Source organism: Stegodyphus dumicola, chromosome X2, assembly GCF_044657685.1.
Source record: "Stegodyphus dumicola isolate Sdum_Otavi_A_Nest chromosome X2, ASM4465768v1".
NCBI lineage: Eukaryota > Metazoa > Arthropoda > Arachnida > Araneae > Eresidae > Stegodyphus > Stegodyphus dumicola.
The window spans coordinates 73669212-73691078 of NC_140781.1; the positions used below are offsets into that span (position 1 = coordinate 73669212).

Consider the following 21867-nt stretch of genomic DNA (forward strand, 5'->3'; position numbering starts at 1 on the left):
GATAATTATGTTATCCAGCGTTATGTAATGTAAGCGTCGAGCAAAATGTAAGCTCTAAAGCTGGTGGTGGAAGTTTCAAAAGGTCAGCGTCTCTACAAAGCTGTCTGTTTAACTCTCAAGAACACTGCTCTTATATACACATATCTTATTCACATTCTTAATGAGAGCTAGCGAAGAATAGATTTGATAGCATAGTTCAAGTAAAACAATAATTTGTTAATTAACATATATACTCAGTAACTTGCATAAAATGTTTAAAAGTTTAAATCTTCTCCGAGGCCTTTTGGCCGCTGCCTGTGAACATCGTCAGATTGTCTAAATTTTTATTTGCAGAGACCACTGCGGTTCATTCGATTCGTGCAGGATGTCCATACAGTGTTAGCATACATGTTTTCATCGTTTCCGTTGTGGAGAGATAGAAATTATCTCGCTATTAACATCAAAAACTGAAAACTTGTGCATGTGACTGAAGTCAGCGGCAGAAACCCAAGAGAAAAAAAAAGAAGAAGACAGAAACCCAAGAGAGGAGGGAAAAATAATAATAATAATAATAATAATTAAAAAAAACAGGAATCCTTAGCGGATTCGCCAAACAGAAATTTAATAGTCCAGCAGTCAGAGGCGATTTCAGAAAGATATATAGACCATTAAATTATTGAGTATTCTATTGATTTTTATCAGATAGATTGCTAATTTCTTTGTGAAGATTTTGCCTACTCATATTCTACCAGAATGTAAATAAGCAAAGATCATAAAGTGATTAAACTATGTAACAGTGGATACTTGGCTGAAATAAGTGATATTTTAAAATTTTCTTACCAGGTAAAGAGCGGATTAATACCCTCAACTGGTTGAGCAAACCACGCCAGCCACCTTCGTTGTAGGCATGAACTAGAGTTCGGCAATCTTCATTGTTTTGGCATTTGCTTCGTATAGTTGCAACATATTTATCCACTTTATCTAGATAACTGCGAAAGTAAGCTTCATAGTAAGGATACACGGATTCAAAGATTGCTGAACCTATTTTCACACTGACATCCGCCACTTCCTTAAGGCGACGTTTCAGTTCAGGTAAAGGCCTAAAAATAATATAAATTTTAAAACTTAAATGAGATAATAAACTTAATTTTGCAGATACTTTATAAAAATTCACGTCTTGAAAGCCTATTAGCCCAAATTACCGTGAATTTATATTATTGAATATTTATGAAATTTACTACAATTAATATGATTTAATACATAGAAATATTTCTCTAATATATAAACTTAGATGTTATTAGTGTTCTTAACTTATAATGTTCAAAGACATGGAAATCTAAATCACATTGCTATAAATTTAATTAGGTACTAGAATGGGATCATTATACTAGGTTTCATTAATTAAGGAAAAATCAGGAAATTTGAGCGAGTTCACCTAAAAATCATATGATCCTAACGAAATTTCATAATCATAGTATTTAAAGATTATGTGATCTTTGCCCAATTTCGTCAGAAAGCCATTAAAAATATGTTGCATTTGTAAGCTGTATGAAAAGCTGATCCAGATAACAGCATTTCAAGAAATCGGATAGCAATATAAAAAGATATATTTTGGAATATATTACTACTTTCTGTTCTAAATGTGAATAATCCTTTCTTTTAAGAGCTGATTTGATACAAGTACTAAAGAACACTTACAAAGGAATAACTTTGACCAGTTTTCGAGGCAAGAAAAAGGCATTCATTTTGTGAAACATTATATAAGGGCTTTTCTATTATTAATGCTGTATTTTGATTTACAGATTCCTCCATCAGACGATTAATTTAGATGAAACAAAGGACTATGACTATTTCTTCGCAGCAGTCAATAACAGTACTATAATAACTAGTAAAGAGTTGCAAAAGGTGTCATAACGATGTCTTTATTCTAGGCATCAATTTATACTACAATTAATACTCTAGTCTAGAAGTCCCTTTTACTTTATATGTTAGCAGACAGTGGTTAAATTGGGCATGAGTCATATTAAAATCACCTAAGTCTAATTAAGGTAGGCACTTTTCACAAATATATTCATATAATGGCTACAAAGCATTTTCGAAGAAAATTAAGCATCCATTATTATAGAAGTAGCATACCTCAAAGATACGTTACGTTATAAGTTACACTTTGCTTAGCCCTCAGGGGATTATTCTTTGTGAATAAGGGTGTGGCAATCCCGAGATACCCTTGCGGAGTTCACCTTCTTGGTGAAACGGATTCACGACCACTTTCGCTCCATTTATCTATTCTTCTTCAATTTTCTCTTTTGTTGGCTTCTGCTTTTGCTTTTTTTTTCCCTTTGTGTCCCCCTTCTTGGAAGTTGGGGCTCAAAATGAGATGCTGTTGCATCCCTTTATTTTAGCTTTTCATGGAGAAAAAACAGTTTGAGCGTTTTCCGTGCCTGGAGACCCGTAAATCTGGAAAGAACGAGCCTGGTAGATAAGGGGTGAGGAACTGCCACTAACACGTTGCTTTAAACTCTAGATTAGTTTAAATGGGATTCGCATGTCGGCCCCGTATGTATGAATTGGCTGCCATCTGCTGGGCACTTCGTTAGGTGTGGAAAGTTGCTTCAGGGGTGCTCTGTGAGCGTGAAGGCATGACTAACGTCCGAAATAATTGTTCTCTATAGTTTGTATGGATCCTTCAATTTAATGAATTTCTCAAACAAACCAGCTGCGGATAGCTGTAATTAATAAATCATTAACTGAATCCGGAAACGTATGTTTTGACGCAAAAGCAGTTACACTTTTAACGAGCCTAGGAAACGTAAATCAGCCGCCTCATAAGTCGTTAAATTTCTCTTGAGACTTTATTCCAGAATCAAATCTAATAACTGTTTCAGAAGAAGAAATGATTGCCAAAGTGAAAGATCAACACGTATGTGGGGCTTGAAGAATTAAGATACGCCGACATTAGCAACTAATAAACACAAGACATATATATTGATATCTAGCATTCTGACTCTTTTCAGATCCATCAAAGCAAGTTATTTAAATTGTCCAGTGCGAACATACATACCCAATAAGATGCGCTGTTTCCAGTGTCAGCAATATGGACATTCTAAGTTTTCCTATCGTGGCAATCTGTGTTAGATACTCAGACATGGACCATGACAGTGAAAGTTGCTTAAAGACACCGTTTTGTATCAACAGCAATAGAACATCCGGCTTTTTTCTAGATCTTACAAGAAATGGAAAAGGGAAAGGAAGTGCAAAATAATAAGAGTCTTCAAAGACATATCATATGCAGAAGAAAAGAAGATAGTGGATGTCACTCATTCTTATCCCAAGATTTCTGAGTCTTTTCGATCTATTCGAAATCAGGCATTCCCTAGTACGCAAGCTGATAAAACAAAAACCAAGCAGCAATCAAACAGACAAAAAAGAATTTGTAAAAGAATCAGACCCTCCGTTGCACAAAAATGGGAAGAACAAACAAAAGATAATATAGAATGAATAAACATCAAAATACAAGCCCGAACAACAGTTCATTTGAGATCACGTATACTGAAACCAAGGACCAGGTTTTTATTCCAAATCTGCCCACAAATTTGGAAGGTCTTAACGTATCACATAAAAAGTTTCAAATGTTTAGATTGTGTTAGGTATTTGAATAATGCAAAGGAATCTATCATTGAAGGAATATGGCAAGGCCATTGAGGGCTACTTCAGAGGAGGGATGCCTTCATGGGGTACTTTACACACGAAGGGTACTTTACCATGACACTGAGGGAAATCTACTCGTATTTATGTTTAACATAGGGAAAGCTACTAAAACCTACCATGCAGCCATCCCGTTCGCTTGGGTTCGAACCCAGAGTAGGTCGAACTATCAGAATTCAGCAATCTGAATCATTCGACCACTGGTAGAGACATGTTACAAAAGGATCACATATAGGACATTTGTAACTTTGCCATAAAAACTTCAGGGCATATTCTTCTAAACGTGTAAATATTTTAACCATGCTGTTCAAACTCTTATATTTGTAAAATTTTGAAAGCGTCTATTCCTTTTAGGCTGAACATGTATCTTATTTTAATGTCCGTTTCAGAGATGAAGGGAGCGAAAGAAAAGAAAGAAAAAAAAAAAAACTAAATTATTTTATAATCATTATATACGCATAGCAGTTTATTTCTCAGAAAGCGTTGTATGGGAGTCTGAGAGATATCTGCCTCTAATAACAAGTGAAATATTCGATTAACATATACAGAGTGTACCTGTACAGGTGACAGGTGACAGCAGGGTCGAACACCCGGACGGCTTTCAAAGACTAATCGGGTATAGTCAAAGACCCGCTCCATCTAGAGCATAACATGTTTACAACATAAAATACCTAGCGTTGCATTACTTACAGACGGTGGACATTTCATGGCGACATAACATAGTTCAACATAGACATGACATGACATGGCATTTTGACGTGGCATAGTATAGACTATAGTCATTGCATAGCGACATAACATATTTACAACATTAAATACACAACGTAATGTAACTTGCAGGACAGGTGAACATAGTATAGCGACATAACATAGTTAAGCATAGATAAGACACAGCATAGTATTGCAACATAGCATAGCATGGCATATGGACATAGCAGAGCGACATGATATATTGAGTAAATAGGTCGATGTGTACATGGATAAAGTCTAGTGAGTGCGCAATGCAATTTTTGCGCAATTCTGGGATGTTTTTTAAGTGAAAATAGGTCGATGTGTACATGGATACTGAGTATGTGCAATTCTTAAAAACGCGCCAAGCAGTGGGTGATTCTACACTTTCCCTAAATATTGAGGTTACATATTTACATATAATTCGCATACAACATACAATACAACATACAATTCGCAGTGTGGCATGACCTATGCGACAGCTGGACATTGCATGGGGACATATTATAGCTTAGCGTAGATATAACATGACACAGCATTGAAGCATGATATGACATAGCGTAAGGATTACATATTTATAGCATTAAATACACAACGTAACGTAACTACATGAAAGGTGGATATGGAGGGGGTGAACCAGTATAGCGTTGACAAACTTCCAGGACAGATAAAATACACATAGACAATGGGAAATCACATAGGAATGCAAGGTCGGAAACGTTTTCCTGGCGCGATAGTGACGACATAAAAGTCAAGAAAGAAAGGACACGAACGGGGTGAGAAAACGTATTTATTATTCGGAGTACAACAAAAACAAAGAAAAGAACAACATAAAGAGACAACCGATCATCATCAAAGAATGTGTTCGAAATTGCCACCCAGACCATGATGCAAGAACCGTGCGTCATGCATCTTACATTCGTGATGCAGATCTTCCACGCGGAGATGTAAGGCTCACGGTCCGGGGTCGTAATTTCGAACACCTTCTTTAATGACGATCGTTCTTTGTTTTAGTTCTTATTCGTAGGTTTCTGCTGTATTAAAGCATTATAAAACATGCTTTTTCTCACTGTTTGTGTCCTTCCTTTTTTGCTTTTTGAGTCGTCACTACTGCGCCAGAAAAGCGTTTCCGACCATGCATTTATGTGATTTCCCATCGTCCAGGTGTACTGCATTTCTCCTGAAAGTTGTCAATGTTGTCCTGATATACCCTGTATATTGAAGGAATAACTAAAGGTATATTACTTATTTGTGAAACTTACGGAATTTTCTGTAAAAGTTTTAGAACTATATTTCGAAGTGTTAGGAAATCATTACGAAGATCGTTAGCCAGTTTCTTAACTTCAGCAACATTAAATTCGTGAGCCGGCTGGAGAACTTTGGATTTCAAAGAATTCCACATTATTTTGAATCTTGGAGAATCATAAATTGGTAATTTTCCAATCCCAGCCTCCAACAAGTCATCAGCAAATCCAGTTAGTTTAAACTAAACAAAATAAAATGTTTAATAAATAATAATATAAAAAATAAATGTTCAATAAAAGTACTTTTATATCCAGTAGCATGATCTATAATAATGTGAACGTACACTGCTCCAAAAAAATGGGACAGTTCTATAGCTGCCGTTCTACTGGTCTACTGGGCCGATTGAAGAAATTCAACTTGCGTTTTTCATGTTCCAAAAGCCCGACCTAGGATATGTATTAGATTTATATATAGCATTGTTCTAATATAGATATTTTGACACAAAATCGGACTTTTTCAGAAATAACATGCCAATGATTTTACATATTTCAATTCTACGACTCAAATTACGCCAAACTACCAAGTTTTGTAAAAATCGCACGAATAGTTTTTAAAAAATTAGCTCTCAAAATTTTAACTGCTCAATGTTAATTGAGTTTGGTATATATTTATTAATCTCTCTTTTTTATTAAACTTATTCGATTCTTCCTTTCACATTTCGAAATTCAGGTTGATTCTAAATAAAAATTCACCTATTTTTTTAAGATTTATTTTTAAGATTTGTATTTTTAAATAATTTTTAATTATGATATATAAAATTTTTACCATCATCTTAAAGTAGACGTATTTCTAAGCATACCTGCAAAAAATTACATTTATTTATTCAGAATTTCCGAAGTATATGTGAATTTATATGTTGGCGCGTTTTGAAATTTGGCATATTTGTAAAAAGCGATAAAACATCAAATGTGGTTTAGACACTTTGTTAAAATTATTTGAAAGTAGGAACGATGTGACGTTTTTTCATGCTCATGCACAATGTAGAAAAGTAGGAAAGAGTTTTTCTTTTTTTTCCGCTCCGGCATTATGGAAGGGAAAAGAAAATAGGTTGCTATATATTAAGAAGTTCGCCAAGTGAATTATTCTTGGTGCAACTGAAAACACTAGCGTCAAGATAGCTTTTTTAATTTCTCCGTAAATTTCGCACCAAATTTTACAAAATTTAATATCTAGGCATAATTTGAGCGGTAGGATCTAAATATGGAAAAAAAACCTTATTACGTTATTTCAGAAAAGTCCGATTTTTGTCTCAGAATACCTATGTTAAAACAATGCTATATATAAATCTAATAATATATATCCTAAGTCGCGCTTTCGAGACATGAAAAACGCAATTTGAATTTCGTCAATCGGCGCAGTAGAATGGGAGATATAGAACTGTCCTCCCCCCCCTTTTTTTTTTTTGCGCAGTGTACATTTTAGCAAAATTATAATAATTTAAATCACCAATAATATCAACAGGTAACAGTTCGAAAGGTTCACATACAGATGGTAATGCTTGCAATTACGCCAAATTTCGTTTATTTACTTTTCTTATAAGGCTGACATACTTCACAATGTTCATAATAATTTCGAATATCTATACTGAGATGACAACTAATTTAACATTGAGCAGACACCAATATGATGAAATTGAATATGAGCTTTTTGAAGTAATTTAGTGCAAAAAGATACAATTTTAGACAAACTTTGTTTCTTTATAGTTAACACATCATAAATTTTCTTATACTTAGGGTTACAAGCATTATCTAAACTTTGATAATCTTTAATTTCCTCTAACGATTACAAATTAGTTTGTATACATAAATGTTGGGAAATGGGATTTCTAATTAGCATAACAGCTTCAAAATTAGTAGAACCTTTATATTTTTTTTATCAAAATCATGCATAGATAATTTCAATGATCATCTCAGTAATCTGCCTTTACGATATTTTATATTTTTAAGCCAAACTAGGGCAGCATGATCAGTATGGACAGTAAAATGTTTCCCGTGTAAATAGCAATAAAATTTATCAACAGCATCTACAATAGCTAAAAACTCTAATTCAGTAACTGCGCAATTTCTTTCATAAAATCTCAATTTTCGAGAACGGTAAAATATGGGATGTAAATTATTGTTTTAGAACTGCACTAGCACCTTCTTTAGATTCAACTGCAAATACATGATAGGGATATTTTGGATTAAATAAAGCTAATATAGATCTGTAAATTGTAGAATCTTTTAAATTCTGAAAGACTGTTTGACATTTTAATAATTTCAATATTTGCATTACTGGATTAATATTTCCCTGCTTGAACTTCATATCCTAGAAAATGATTTTCGCTAGCAAAATGTCACTTTAATAATTTTCTATTTTCTTTTTCACATATCTCAAATATTATTTTAAGATGCTTTAAATGTGTTTAAAAAATTTTTTGAAAATACTATTATGTCATCAAAATATAAGGCAAACTGAATTTGATATTTATTTAAAATTTGTCGAAGAGCACTTTGAAAAAACAGCTGAAGAATTTTTCCAATCAAAAGGTAATTTGTTAAATTCATAAAGATCAAAAATAGAGGTAAATGCTAATTTTTTATTATCTTTTTTATTTAACTTGATATGCAATTAACCAGATACCAGGTCTTTTGCATTCATTAATCGATCTAATATTGCATCTATTCTAGGTATGGGTTCAGGGACTGTTTTAGTAATTTGGTTACGTTTTCTATAATCTGTACATAATCTAGGTTTTGCATTATCGTTTCTTTTATAGGCTAAAATTACAAATGCAGCAAAAGAGCTAAATGATGGTTTCATTATACCTGCATAAAATAATTCGTCTATTTATTTTTTAATTTCAGCGTTATCTGTAGGGGATGCTCTATACGGGCGATCAGCGATTAGAAGTTCTGAAGTCATTTAATGATAAGACAACCTACATCATATTAATTTAGAAGTCAAACAACAAAAATCAGCTTTACATTTGCAAATTTTCACAGGACTAGTTTCGATGATTTTACTGAACTACCATCCTCAGCTGCTAAAGCGCAAATGAATGAAGTAAGATATAGTGATTATATAAGATAAGATAACAATGGCTGGCAGGAGTTAAGCTACTGGCGCCATCTATTGACTAAACGAGAAATAAAACATAATTCCCTTAAAGGCTGAAGGCAAAGACGAATTGCAATTAGGATTGTTAACTAGAATAGAAATTCAGAAATCAAACAACAAAAATCAGCGTTAATTTTCAAAATTTTCGCAGGACTAGTTTCGATGGTTTTACCGAACCACCATCCTAGATAGGAATCTATCTTGTTCATTTGCGGTTTTGCAGCTGAGGATGGTGGTTCGGTAAAACCATCGAAACTAGTCCTGCGAAAATCTTGAAAATTAAAGCTGATATTTGTTGTTTGATTTCTGAATTAGTACTTATTCGGCGTGTTATTGTGTCTTAATTATAGAATAGAAATATTTTTGAATGTGAAACGCCTCTAGAAAATCTAATTCACCAATGGAAGATGTTTTTTTGAATAATGATGGCTGCAGATAAATTGAAAGTGAGATTTTCAGACCAACAATGCTGGGCAACAAAAGACTTCTGTGTTTCTTTTTTCTAACATATGCCTCATCTTCCTTAATGCGAAATTTTAATGCTCTTTTATTTTGACCAATGTAAATTAAACCTCACTGGCAAGAAATCCTGTAAATACCCCAGAAATTCATATCCGGAATGGGGTCCTTGAGTACGGACCTCGGAATTTTATTTATAGGAAAATAAACGACCCAAAAGTTAAATTTCTGTAAAATACGTGCAATGAAATTGCACGTATTTTACATCATTCATTTGAGCTTTGGCGAGAATGATGGTTCGGTAAAACCACCGAAACTAGTCCTGTGAAAATTTGCAAATATAACGCTGTTTTTTGTTGCTTGACTTCTAAATTAATACTTGTTCGGCCATTTTTTTTTATCTTAACCTATATCATACTTACTTTTGCAAATATATGATTTTAATTATTTAATAATTCTTGCAACTTGGTATTTATGCAGGAATTTCCATACTCATTATTTGCATAATGATTAGCATAATCTTTTCATTTTGCGTATTTTCGCATAAACATTAGAAATTATTCTTAAGAGGATTATTTAAATAGACATCCTTACTCATATTCCCTTAAACGTTTTCTATTTCAGAAAGTTTTTGTAGACTACAGCGTTTCTCAAATCAAACACCAATTAATAGGATAATATTCGGTTTCGTCAAAAACTGGACATGTGAACTTCCGTTTGTCCACATTCTGTAACTAAATGTCCACCACCTTATTTAATGTATAGGAAATTACCTTAGCCCTTACTTGAAAATTAAAAAGGTATACCCACCAACTTAAGAAGCTAGGGAAACTGCTGAAAAAAATGTCTGATGATTATCATAATGTAAGCAAAATAGATATGACTCCCATTTTAAAGCAAGTAATTTTAAATCAGTATGAGGACTTGGCCATATCCTAACCCTAGAAACCTTTCACCTCTGGTCTCTTTTGCGCAATTATTCCTGGAATGCGATGAAATCTTAACCTAGCATCTGAATATTAATTTGTTATGTGTCTGAAATTTATTTCGCTTAATGTCAACATTCTTTTTATGTGATCCGAATGTAATCATGCCTTAGAATAAAAAGTCTTTGCTGCGCAATCTCACGCTCTTTGTTCGTCTTCCCACTTGCAAAACTGACATTCTGGTCGCTGCTTGGTTTCCTCTATTATTTCAGAAAGGGAAGTAGGAAAGGGAGGTACGCAATTAATGTTATAGCAGTCCCATATATAAAATTTCAACATCCTACGGCATCTCGCATAACGCAAAAATGATCATTTTTGCGTTATGCGAGATAGCCACATATGTACAGACGCCACGAAGAAAATCCCTTTTGAATCCATTTAAAATCAATTTTGCAATCCGTTTTGGATAAAAGAGTCCTTTATTTTCTGCGTACGTACAGATATCACGCAAAAAAATCGACCAAATGCATTCCGGAACGGTCAAATGGATATTTCCGTTGGGATATGATACCCGAATTTTTTTGCGATCACAATACTTCCTTTACGTCGAAAGAGGAAGTAAAATCATAGAAACGTTTCTTAAATAAATTTTTACAAAGGCGTTTCGATTTCGAAAATATTTCTAGATAAATAACAATTTAGTAAAGCTGATGTACCGTAAGGGGCACGTCTGAGGCACCACTGAAGCTGTTATACAGTAAAAGCAGCTTGTTCAGACTGGAATACTTGTGACAGATGATTGAAAACATGTCCCATCATTTTTAATTGCAAAAATAAATAAATAAACAAACAAACAAAATTAAATTAAAACGTTAAAGTAATACACTACATTGGTGTGCAAAAATTAAGGACGAGACGGTTTTTTCAATATAACTTTGTACAAAAGCTTTCCAAATCAACACATTTAATACCGTAAGATTCCCAATACGTAAGGACATGAGTAATGTAAGCAACACTTACTAAAAGAGAAATCAGAGGGATAAAAAGAAGCTTTATTGAAAAAGTAGCATGGCGCGCAATGCGACTGAAGGCCGAAACATCCCTGTGATGGGTGTCCAGCAAGAAACATCCGGTCTTTAATAGGGAATATGATCTCCCCTGACTGCTAGGCAGGTTTCACAGCGTCTGCCCATGCTGAGAATGAGGGTGTCAATGAGTTGTTGAGGCATTGCTGCCCATTCGTCTTGCAGCGCCAATCGAAGCTCCGGAATCGTTACTGGCGGTAAAGTACGAGCTGCCAAGCGTCTGCCTAGAAAATCCCATACATGCTCGATGGGACTGAGATCCGGAGATCGTGCCGGCCAATCCATACGTTCAATATCCTCACTCTCTAAGAGCTGTTCGGCAGCTACTGTGCGATGACATGGTGCATTGTCGTCCATGAAAAGGAACTGCGGACCCATAGCGCCTCTAAAAAGACGCACATATGGAAGAAGAATCTCGTTACAATTACGAGTCCCGTTGACTGAACCTGCGTCGAAGATGTGAAGGTCTGTACGACTACCAAGCATGATGCCTTCCCAAAGGAGAACACCGCCACCTCCATACCTGTCCCTTTCAATGATGTTCGAGGGATGATTGCGGCTTCCCCGCTCTCTCCAGATGAGTATGCGACGAGAATCGCTACTCAGACTGAATCTGCTCTCATCAGTAAAGAGTACTCGTCCCCATTCATTGTCTCTCCAATTCCGGTGTTCCCGGCACCACAGAGAACGCCTTCTCCGATGGACAGGCGTTAGAGGTACACACCGTACAGGGCGTCTTGCAAACAGACCACCACCGTGCAGTCTTCTGGCCACGGTAAAACGCGATATCGTCCACTCGCCTGTGTCGTGTGTCTAGCGATTTCTCCCGCTGTCTGCCGCCTGTTTCTTCTGGCCTGTAAGGCAATATACTGGTCATCTGCGGGTGTGGTTCCTCGTGGATGACCACTACTAAACCTCCGGATAGCTGTTCCTGTAGTTTGAAATTGTCTCCAAAGTCGTGAAACGATGCTGTAAGCAATTCCGAACTCTGCAGCCGCACTTGTCACACTGCGGCCTTCCAACTTCCCAATGATTCGACCTCGGGTAAAAGCATCCAGATGTCGTCTAACAGATTGATTATTCTCCATTTCTCGCTGAGGCAGCAACTCGGTGTGATTTTAACTGCTATACGGCGTGCAATCTCTTTGCCAGAAATACTGATCTTACACCGACAACATGCTTTATACTACTCAGACACTCCCCCATTACGTCTACCTGCATAAACTGCGCATGTGCTACCGTACATCACTTTAATTTCCTGATTGGTCTTTCTGTTCGCTCTGCCTCTTCGTTCAGCTGATATGCTAATTTTTCGACTTCGTCCTTAATTTTTGCACACCAGTGTATATTGTCGTGCGAAATGTTCCCTTCTAAAATGTTACTAAAACATTAGGAATATAAAGACATACCAAAAATTCGCCAAGAAACTCGGGATTACCCTGCTGCCTCAAATTTACTACTGTTAAGCTCTTCCGAATTGCCTCTAACGAATAATCGAACCTCCACTGCAAATCCTCGTCCAGGCTCTCCATCACGATGGAAATGAACTTATTGCTTTGTAGGTTGATGCAAAATTCAATGACTCTGGTCTTTTCGCCTATATGAAATAATTTCGAAATTTATTATTAGTTAATGCAAATTAAATAAAGTAAAAAAAATCTGAAAGCTTTTAGATTATATATTACGCCTAAAGCCGCGTTTTTAACGTTTTGTGTGTTACTTTCTTTCGTTAAATATCATGTTCTTCGAGCCTAAACCATAAAATTCAATTCAACAGCAATATCACAAAATAATTTAAAAAGAGCATGTCTTTAGAGTTCCCAATACACAGTCTCGAGCGCTGGTGATATTTTTTCCCCGTACAGTGTTGCCATTGCTCGCTTGGGAATCATTGAGTTTGTTACTCAAAAATTCGTTACAGTTTTACAAAATATGAAATAGATAGTAAAACAAATTCCAAATTCGGACTTTCAGATGCCCATATTCGAGTTGAAGACTACGTTATTAAATCTGACTCAAAATTTGATGTCTGTAGGTACCGCTGTTTTTTCACAATACACTCATGCATTCTGCATAAGTGTATATCATATTTTTCATTACTAAATCTCTTTAAATGTAACGTAGGTATCTAATATTTGGTAGCAGCAATTTGAAAAGTAAAATGCCGTTTTATAGCGGACGACGCAAAATGCCGAAACAATTAAAATTATTAGCACTTCTGGGTACCTTGCTCCTTTGGGCTAAAAATTAACTGAAGTTGCAAATTCGGTAGCAGGTTTTCATTAAAAATATGCACCAAATGAACTAAAATAAAAGAAATCTTTATAGAAAATTTTCAATTAAACTTCTTCACTTCATACTATACCATTAATCCGATAGATACTGCAGGTAAAGTGAGTCACTGTCTGTCAGAGAAAGTTTAAGTTTTCTATTCAATGATGTTTCTTAGTATTTATTTATGACGAAGTTAATTTGATAGACCACATGCAATGCTAGCATTTTAATAAAAATGCAGGCAATGATTATGCTAGTTAATATGCATAAAAAGCAATGTTTTTGGCACTTCTTGAATATTTAAGTTATATTTTTGTATTCTGTAATGATATCAATTGTGAATTAAATTGCTCAATGTTATTTCGGATAAAATTATTGTATGTACTAATTAATAAATGTTATGCATATTAATGAAAGTTATTCATTAAGGAAACTTCTTGTAATTGCGTTAATTAACGGCAGGCATAACGAATGCTCACCTTTCGTTTACATCATTGTTTCCTCATTATGAACTGGAAACAAAGGTCAGTATATAAATAGTCAAATGAATTTTGCATGCTCTTTTGCTAGATACATGGAATTAAGTACTATTTATAAACTTAAGTTTGAATACTACCTTCCTCATTGAAAAGTCTTAGCTCCCGACATCCTGTATTATAATCAGTAAGAAGTGTCGCTTTTGTCGTATCGCCCTTGTAAATAGACGTGAATGTAGTTTCCACTACGCAGCTGTCTTCTAGGTGGCACTGAGGTTTTAAAACAGTTCCTTCCAAACTATAACTAAGCCTAGGTCTATGGTACTAGAAAATTAAAGGCACATTATAATTCTCAAAATTTAATACATAAATTAAGAATTTCTATGAAGCTTATTGTTTAAATAGAGCAAAACTTTCTTGTCCTCTTTCATTACTTACAATTATTCTTTTCACAATATAATTTTAGAATTATTTCTAGAAAAAATGCATATTAAGAAACCCGCATAAAAATGCTGTAAGATAAAGTAATTAAATTTAAGTTTTTTCAGGCAAACTAGAAGAAAATATTTAATAATGTGAGTTTCTCTCACCCAGAACCAAATGATAATTAATTCCACCTACAAAAAATATTTTCATGAGTGGACTGGCGAGATCAGAAACTCAGCTAATGGAATTATATGTATGCTTCTCTGAGACATATATGTAACTTTATTGTCTTTCGATTATGTTTATTTTCCCTCTTACATGCTTTTATAATTGGATTTTAAAATAAGAGGAAATTTGAGGGTTTTTTTTTTTTGGAGGTTATTGCTTTGTAATATTGATATTTATTTCATTATTCACACATCTTCAGTATTCTTGCAATGTACTTCAATATGTCATGCATTTTAATTTTTATAAGTTGTTCCCACCACATTACAGTACTACTATTCTTGGGCTTGCACACGTTTTTAAATTGTCAACTGGCCCTGGGTGAAAGAAACTCATATTATTAAATATTTCCGATTTTTCGCATACACAAATTTAAATCTAAATTAGCTATTTTGTGTTATTGTAGTTTTATGCGTGTTTAAAAATCAGTTATGCATTACAATTTTTCTTTCGGGCTTTGTTTATACCTACGTATATACTATGTTGCATAAGTCCTTACTCGGCCTTTATTTGAGTAACCGTAGGTCGTAGACCTGTACTTGTACTTACAAAAATGGTTTGAATGAGGCAGATTCTCATTTTGGCATTTATATATTTAAAAATTCCAAAACATAAGTCTTTGCGTCATTTAAAACAATTTTGTAACTGAAAGTGCATGTCTACGACCAACGGTTGAGAAAAAGTTGTGTAACGGCTTTCGTGAACACAGAGTGTACCTATTATATATATATATATATACAAAGTGCACCTATTATATACATATATATACAGAGTGTACCTATTATATATATATATATACAGAGTGTACCTATTATATATATATATATATACAGAGTGTACCTATTATATATAATATATATGTATATATAATAAAAATATAATTTTAATTCTAGACCTTTTAGCCTCAGACTTAATTAGGAAACTCTGTCTTCAATTTACATGTTGTTTTATCAGATACTATGCCCTGTTTTTCTACTGGAGACTCTACATTTTAGTGGGCTTAAATTATAAGGTATGTTTGGTTTATTTTGGTCTTTTACAAATTGCTTTTGGACCTTATTTCTTATTTCACATGGGACTGCATTCTCCTTCTTTTATTCTTCTAATTTTATTTTGATTTTTATTGGCATTTATTCTTATTAGAATTGATCTTTTGATCCATTGGCTTCGGATGAGCGAAATTCATTACAAAAAAATACTTCCATTTTCTAGTTCTTAGCAAGCTTACAACTATATATTTGTTACTTTTTTCTGTTGCAGCTTAAAGCCTGTTAAAAAAGTGTTTTGCTTCTATTTAAAAAAATTTTTTTGGACAACTGTATTCTTAAGCTTGGACAAATATATACATTTAGAGAAACTCATAAAATAGCAACCTCACCGTATCTTATTCATTAGTAAGAGATGGCTTAAGCATTAGGTACAGACTAAATCGTGACAAACTGCTTTCTAATTGAGGAAACAGGATGATGTGGAAGAAGAAAAAAATACAGTAGAGGTAAGACTCCTTGAAAACATAAACACCTTGTCAGGCTTCTTGACATCATAAATAGCCATCAGTGACTGAAATAACATTTGGAGAATTTACAATATCCTCGCGTGGTGAGAAGGACGGCAAGGATATTTTTGACTCCGAGGAAATTATTACTAACCAATGAAATTTCGTTTTCGCTTTATTTGACAGAAGATTCAATTTCAGAGATCATGAACACTTAATTCAATTTTAATTTCAATTTGATGAGTGTAAAAAAAATCAAATATCACTTGTTAAAACCAGAAGTATTTGAAAAGACATTTTTTAAAACAGGCGAAATGAAAATTTTATTTTAAAATTTGTTTAATGTAATAATGCGGTTTCGAATTTCCTATTGTAAGGAGAGAAAAAATTAACAATTTCTATTGCTTTTTTAAAGGGAATGATGTTTTTGCTTTCTCACTTAAATTCTCCAAAATCTATACACACAGCTCGCACCTAAAATTATAGAATAATTTATATTTAGAAAATGTAAGAAACAGAAAAGTGTTATTCCATACCTCAGGTTAATTGTCTAATTATTTGTTAGTTACTAATTTAAAATCGGTTAATGTTAAGAAAATAAGCGATAATATCATGTAATAACTTTGCATTTTTATTTCTCGAAACGAAATTATATTCTTTCAATATTTTTTCTATTTAAACATTCTTGAGGTCCACCAGTGGCTGAGTTCTAATACAGCTACATACTGGTAGTTCGACTCGGGTTCGAATATCGGTCAAAAGACTGGATGCTCTGGAGTTTTCATGATTTTCTTTATGTGGGACGTGAATATGAACTAGTTTTCCTTAACGCCTCTGCAATGCTGTGCGTGCTTTTCTAAGCAAAAAGTTTGGAGGTCAATGGATTGGTCGCGGTGGACCAGTTTCTTGGCCACGTTCACCGGATTTATGTCCAATCGATTTCTTTGTATGGGGTGCTATGAAAAACATGGCGTACGAGAACACTGTTGATAGTGCTGTGGACCTTGTAGCACTCCTTCCTTTTCTATTTCCTACCTCCCGACCAAATATTGATGATGAATTCTGAATCAGTCTGTATTTTCAATTTATAATTTTACTAAACATTATATTTAAACGCTTTTTACAAAATTAGGCATTGAAGTTGATTTTAATATTTGTAAAAGGTTTTGAATTCATTCTAATGCACCATGCTTAATGCTTTTAATGCATCAATTCTAATATGTCATACATCATTCTTTTTATTCAAACAATTTACAAATTACGTTTTCCAAAACAGCAAAGCTGTCTCAATTATTCCTAAATTTTACTAGCAGTTACATTTGTTTCAAAAATCTATCTTATTCATGTCGCAAAGTACTCTTTCTCACTAGAAAGTTTACGCAAGTTTAATGGCAAGCGGTATAATTTAAAAGAAGAAGGTTAATCTTAACTATTGAATTGATTTTATTTTGATTACTTGCAAAGCGCAGGAGCATTATCTTCCTACAGGAAGAGGAATACTTTAATGAGGACGTTTTAAAAGAAATTAACTAGTATTCATGTTGCAGCTGGGAAAACCATGAAATCTCCCATGCAGCCAGCCCATTCGCCGGATTTAAACTTATATCTAACTATTCACTTTTAGTGCTCTTACCGCTCGAGCACTAGTAGAGACACAACCGTGTTAACTGAGTAAACTTTCCAGCAGTCCCTGTAAGTAGACACATGGTTATACATTGGTTTCCAAAAGTTAAACAACAAGCAGAACGCTGACGATAACCCAAAAAGCATGCAAGCAACCTGGAGGAAAATTTCTGATAATAATTGCTACTATATCAACATTTTGAAATCAACAGGAACATAAAATCTTCTAAAATCGGGCATACAAATTAAACAAAAAAATTTCAATATAGAGTACGACCAGCCCGAACAGCAATACCCGCCTACCCGCGATGTCTTATGCTGTTTGTCATACTGTCAATGAGCTGCACGGATAGCAATGACCACTGATAGGTAAAGCAGTTCTAAGCCCATCTAGTATTTGGGGAGAAGATTGGAGGCCAGCAACTTACCTCCCGAGACCGTCCCACATATGCTTAATGGGATTAAAGTTGAGAAAAATGTGCTGGCTACTTGATCTGGACAAGAGTCTCTTTTTCAAAAAATTGGTGCACGAGGCGAGCAGTGTGAGAACGAGTATTATCCACTTGCAAAATGATGGTATCACCAGTTGCGGAAACATAGGAAAAATAATACGATACAGTATGTTGTCTCTAAAACTCTGAACATTGGGATTTCTATGTGGCAGCATATACAGGTCTGTACGCTCCCTTACACCTAAAGATACTCCACCCCTTTTTAGAACATTACCTCCTACATAGGTATTGTTGCGTTTCTTGTACGGGTTCATGAATTTGGAGTGACTGACGACAACACTTGATGAAGAATCAGACACGATTTATTTAAGGCGTGTTACTCAGAGCAGCTCCAAAATCACGTTTACAGTCGTCGAAAAACTACGGCAAGCACGCTGAAACAATCAACAACACAGCCTTCAGACTATCGGGCCATAACGGTGAAGACAGCTTCACAACAAAGTCCCAGAGTACAGCTCCCGAATCTGTTCGGCCGTTCTCGGAACTCAACGTACTCTCGAGACTCTCCACGCTACAACTCGCGATGCACTCGACGAATCACTCGCTAGACTCGACGATGCACTCGCTAGACTCGCGATACTCTCGACGAGCAACTCAACACTAGACTGACAATCAACTCGCTAGACGAGGGACTGACTAATTGCTACTTCTCGTACCAGCAGGGTGTATATAGCTGTGAGAATAGTAACTTCTCATACCACGCAGTTTCTCATCGCAAAATTAATCTTAATCGCGGAACTGCACGTGTGTATATAAGCACTGGTCAGACTGCTTTGCCCGTGTCCTACCTGCTGTCGCTTGGCAATCAGCGAGACCGTACGATGTGCGGGGCTTTGAACATGCATATCTCGCTGATGGAGTTTCATCCTTCCTGCAAATTCGAACATGGATTGTCAGCATACTTTTGCATAAAAGAAAGCATACTGCAATATATTTAGATGAAAATGTTCTGCTTAAAAATCCATCTGCCACGGTAACTTTCTAAAACCTCTCAAGCAGATTATCAATAGGTGTTCGACTCCAGAATGTGCATTACAAGCGGTGTGTCACCAAGTGATCCTGTTAAGTGTGTTAATGAAAAGTGAAAGTAAAAATATTAGATCTTGTACATGTACAACAAGGATGTGGTCACTGCACGAAATTAATAGGAGAAAATTTCGACTGCATATATGTACGATGAGACCGGATTGTGATTTATCTCCGAATAGTCACGTTTTCGGCATTCGTCTACTGTTCCATTTTAGATTCGCACGTTTTATATTCTAAGTTATGATATTTTGATATTTTATGTGCTGTGTCCTAACTAATATATGTTTAATCCAGAAAATGTGTTTTTGATAAAATAAATGTGAAATTGGAAAAAGAAATTTGACTCCGCAAGTCTCATGCATGTGGGTGATTGGGTAAGTGAAATATTTAATTATTCTTGATACTAGATTTTAATTTGCAATGTACTATCAATTAGAATTCATGCCAGTAAATATTGGGCACATGTAAATTGATTAAGGATTTCTAGACATATGTTTGGATAGATTGTCACATTACAACACCTCCTAGTAGTGCACCCCACTACAATAGCTTTCGTCCTGCCTTCGAGAACACTCTAGGCCAAACCGGCAAGAATTCGTTTTAGAAGGTTCTCCATCCGTCTATGACATATCGCCAATTTTGTCCCCAAACGTCGCCAAATGGCCGAATTCCTGCCAAATATTGCAACTCTGCCTTCCCTTGCCATTTTCTGGAAACCTAAACCCGCTTTGCGTGGAAACTATCTTACCACAGCTGGACATTTCGCATCAGTATCTCTTTCCGTTATGTTAGGCGGAAGATGTCGAGTGTTTGTTAATTTTCATAAGTAAACACACTGAGAATCATTCTGTAAAGCAAAATGGGATTCATCTGCTAACACAACAAATCTCCACTGATTTCCAGTTCAGTTTACATGACTATGTGCCCAATAGAAAGGCTCTCTCCGGTGGTAGGAAGTAAGCGGATGAACAATGAAGGTTGCCTAGCATTTAGTTCTCTTTATATAGCCTTCTGCGTATTGCCATGGCTTATGCTATCCAGAAAAAAGAGTACATTTAAACTGAGATGGAGTTGCAGTCCTGTTGCGACGTGCACTAAGTAGACCTTCGGTACGTTTTCCAGAGGCTGAAACAATAATTAGAAATTCGTTCGACAACCTACTTACATTACAACAACATGCTTACGGTCAAAATTCAGCCCTCGTGCATCGTCAGATTGTCGTTCACCTGCTTCTAATCGGTCTATGGCTTTATAACACAATTCTCCTGGCAAATGTCGCCTCGAACTCATTTTTACACTTCGGCTGCCTCGAAATTGTTTAATATTCGAAGTTCATTGAACAATGATTCCCTCATAAACAGATGGATTTAAGCTGTATTTGCGCAAAGCGATGGCAGCACCTGCTGTTTGTGTAATGCTACTCGTTGCAGCTTGCTTTTATTTGCAACATATTCAAATTTCAAGTTTCAAACTACTTTAGCCGATTTATTGTCATTTTATCAATTTGCTGCTTAACTTTTGAAAGCCAGTGCAGCTGCTATGCCTTGGTAAGTTACTCTATGAATTTAGGTACTGCCAAGGGCAGTAGTTCAGAGCTACTGCAAAGTTTTGAAACTAGGATATTTTGCATAAATCCACTGAAACTTATCAATTAGGGTAAGTCATGTTTGAAATTTTCGTATGAAAACGAGCCATCGTTGTAGTTTGTGTTATCCTTTTAAGCTTATAAAACATCAAGATAGCATAATAAATAGTAATGTAGTTTTTAATTGGATTTGACTTTATGTCATAAATAAAGCAGTTGCAAGGAGCTAAAACAGTTAAATAAATCATTGGTTAATCATTAGGCTGTAAAGCAAATTTAAGTTATCTTACACTACATAACTTACAAAGTATATCACAAATCTTAATTTAAATGGATGCACTTACTATAAAAGAGAATTTGTTTTCATTTCTTGGGAAGTTACCAAGTATGTAGGCTTCTACATTGGCTCCGGAATCATCCTTCCAGCTCCATAAAATTGCAAAATTTCTTTCATCACCGTTCAAAGATCCATTTGCTTTCATTACAAAATCCAAGTGCTGTTCATCTAAAAAATAAAAAAAAAAAATAAATGAAATGAAATAACTCTTTTTAAACTGGAAGTATTCTTCTCTTATATATTTGTTGATAAAATTCCCTAAAACATTTAACTAATATAAAAATTTCCAATAATGTTTTTATTAAAATACACTATTTAAAAAATCAACTCAGAAACAAAACAATTCAGAGGCAACTCAGAAAAATTTATCCAAAAAATTTGGACAACCATAAAAAATCCATATAAATCCTACGTTTGCTGAAGTATGGAACATGTAAAATGGGAAGTACCTTTGGCAGAATTTGAGCCGCCCTACTGTGGCAGTTTTCCCGGTGATAAGACGGCTATATGACCAATGGTTCGGCCATTTCTAACGAATGCTTAAGAAGCAAGTGTCCGGGCGTTTAAATAGAAAATATTAGAATTAAATACAATAAAT

The 21867-nt window shown here is 34.8% G+C and overlaps 1 protein-coding gene across 2 annotated transcripts in view; it reads right to left on the reverse strand.

Annotated features, from left to right (window-relative positions):
• Positions 1–21867, reverse strand: part of LOC118181421 (apolipophorins-like) — a 149269-nt gene that overhangs the window by 40759 nt on the left and 86643 nt on the right. For both annotated transcript variants that reach the window (XM_085809892.1, XM_085809893.1), the window contains exons 22-26: positions 21277–21437; positions 14178–14361; positions 12697–12884; positions 5676–5899; positions 820–1079 (exon numbers count right to left, since the gene is read on the reverse strand). In XM_085809892.1, the coding sequence (XP_085666018.1) occupies positions 820–1079; positions 5676–5899; positions 12697–12884; positions 14178–14361; positions 21277–21437 (1017 nt within the window). The remainder of the gene's footprint in view (positions 1–819; positions 1080–5675; positions 5900–12696; positions 12885–14177; positions 14362–21276; positions 21438–21867) is intronic.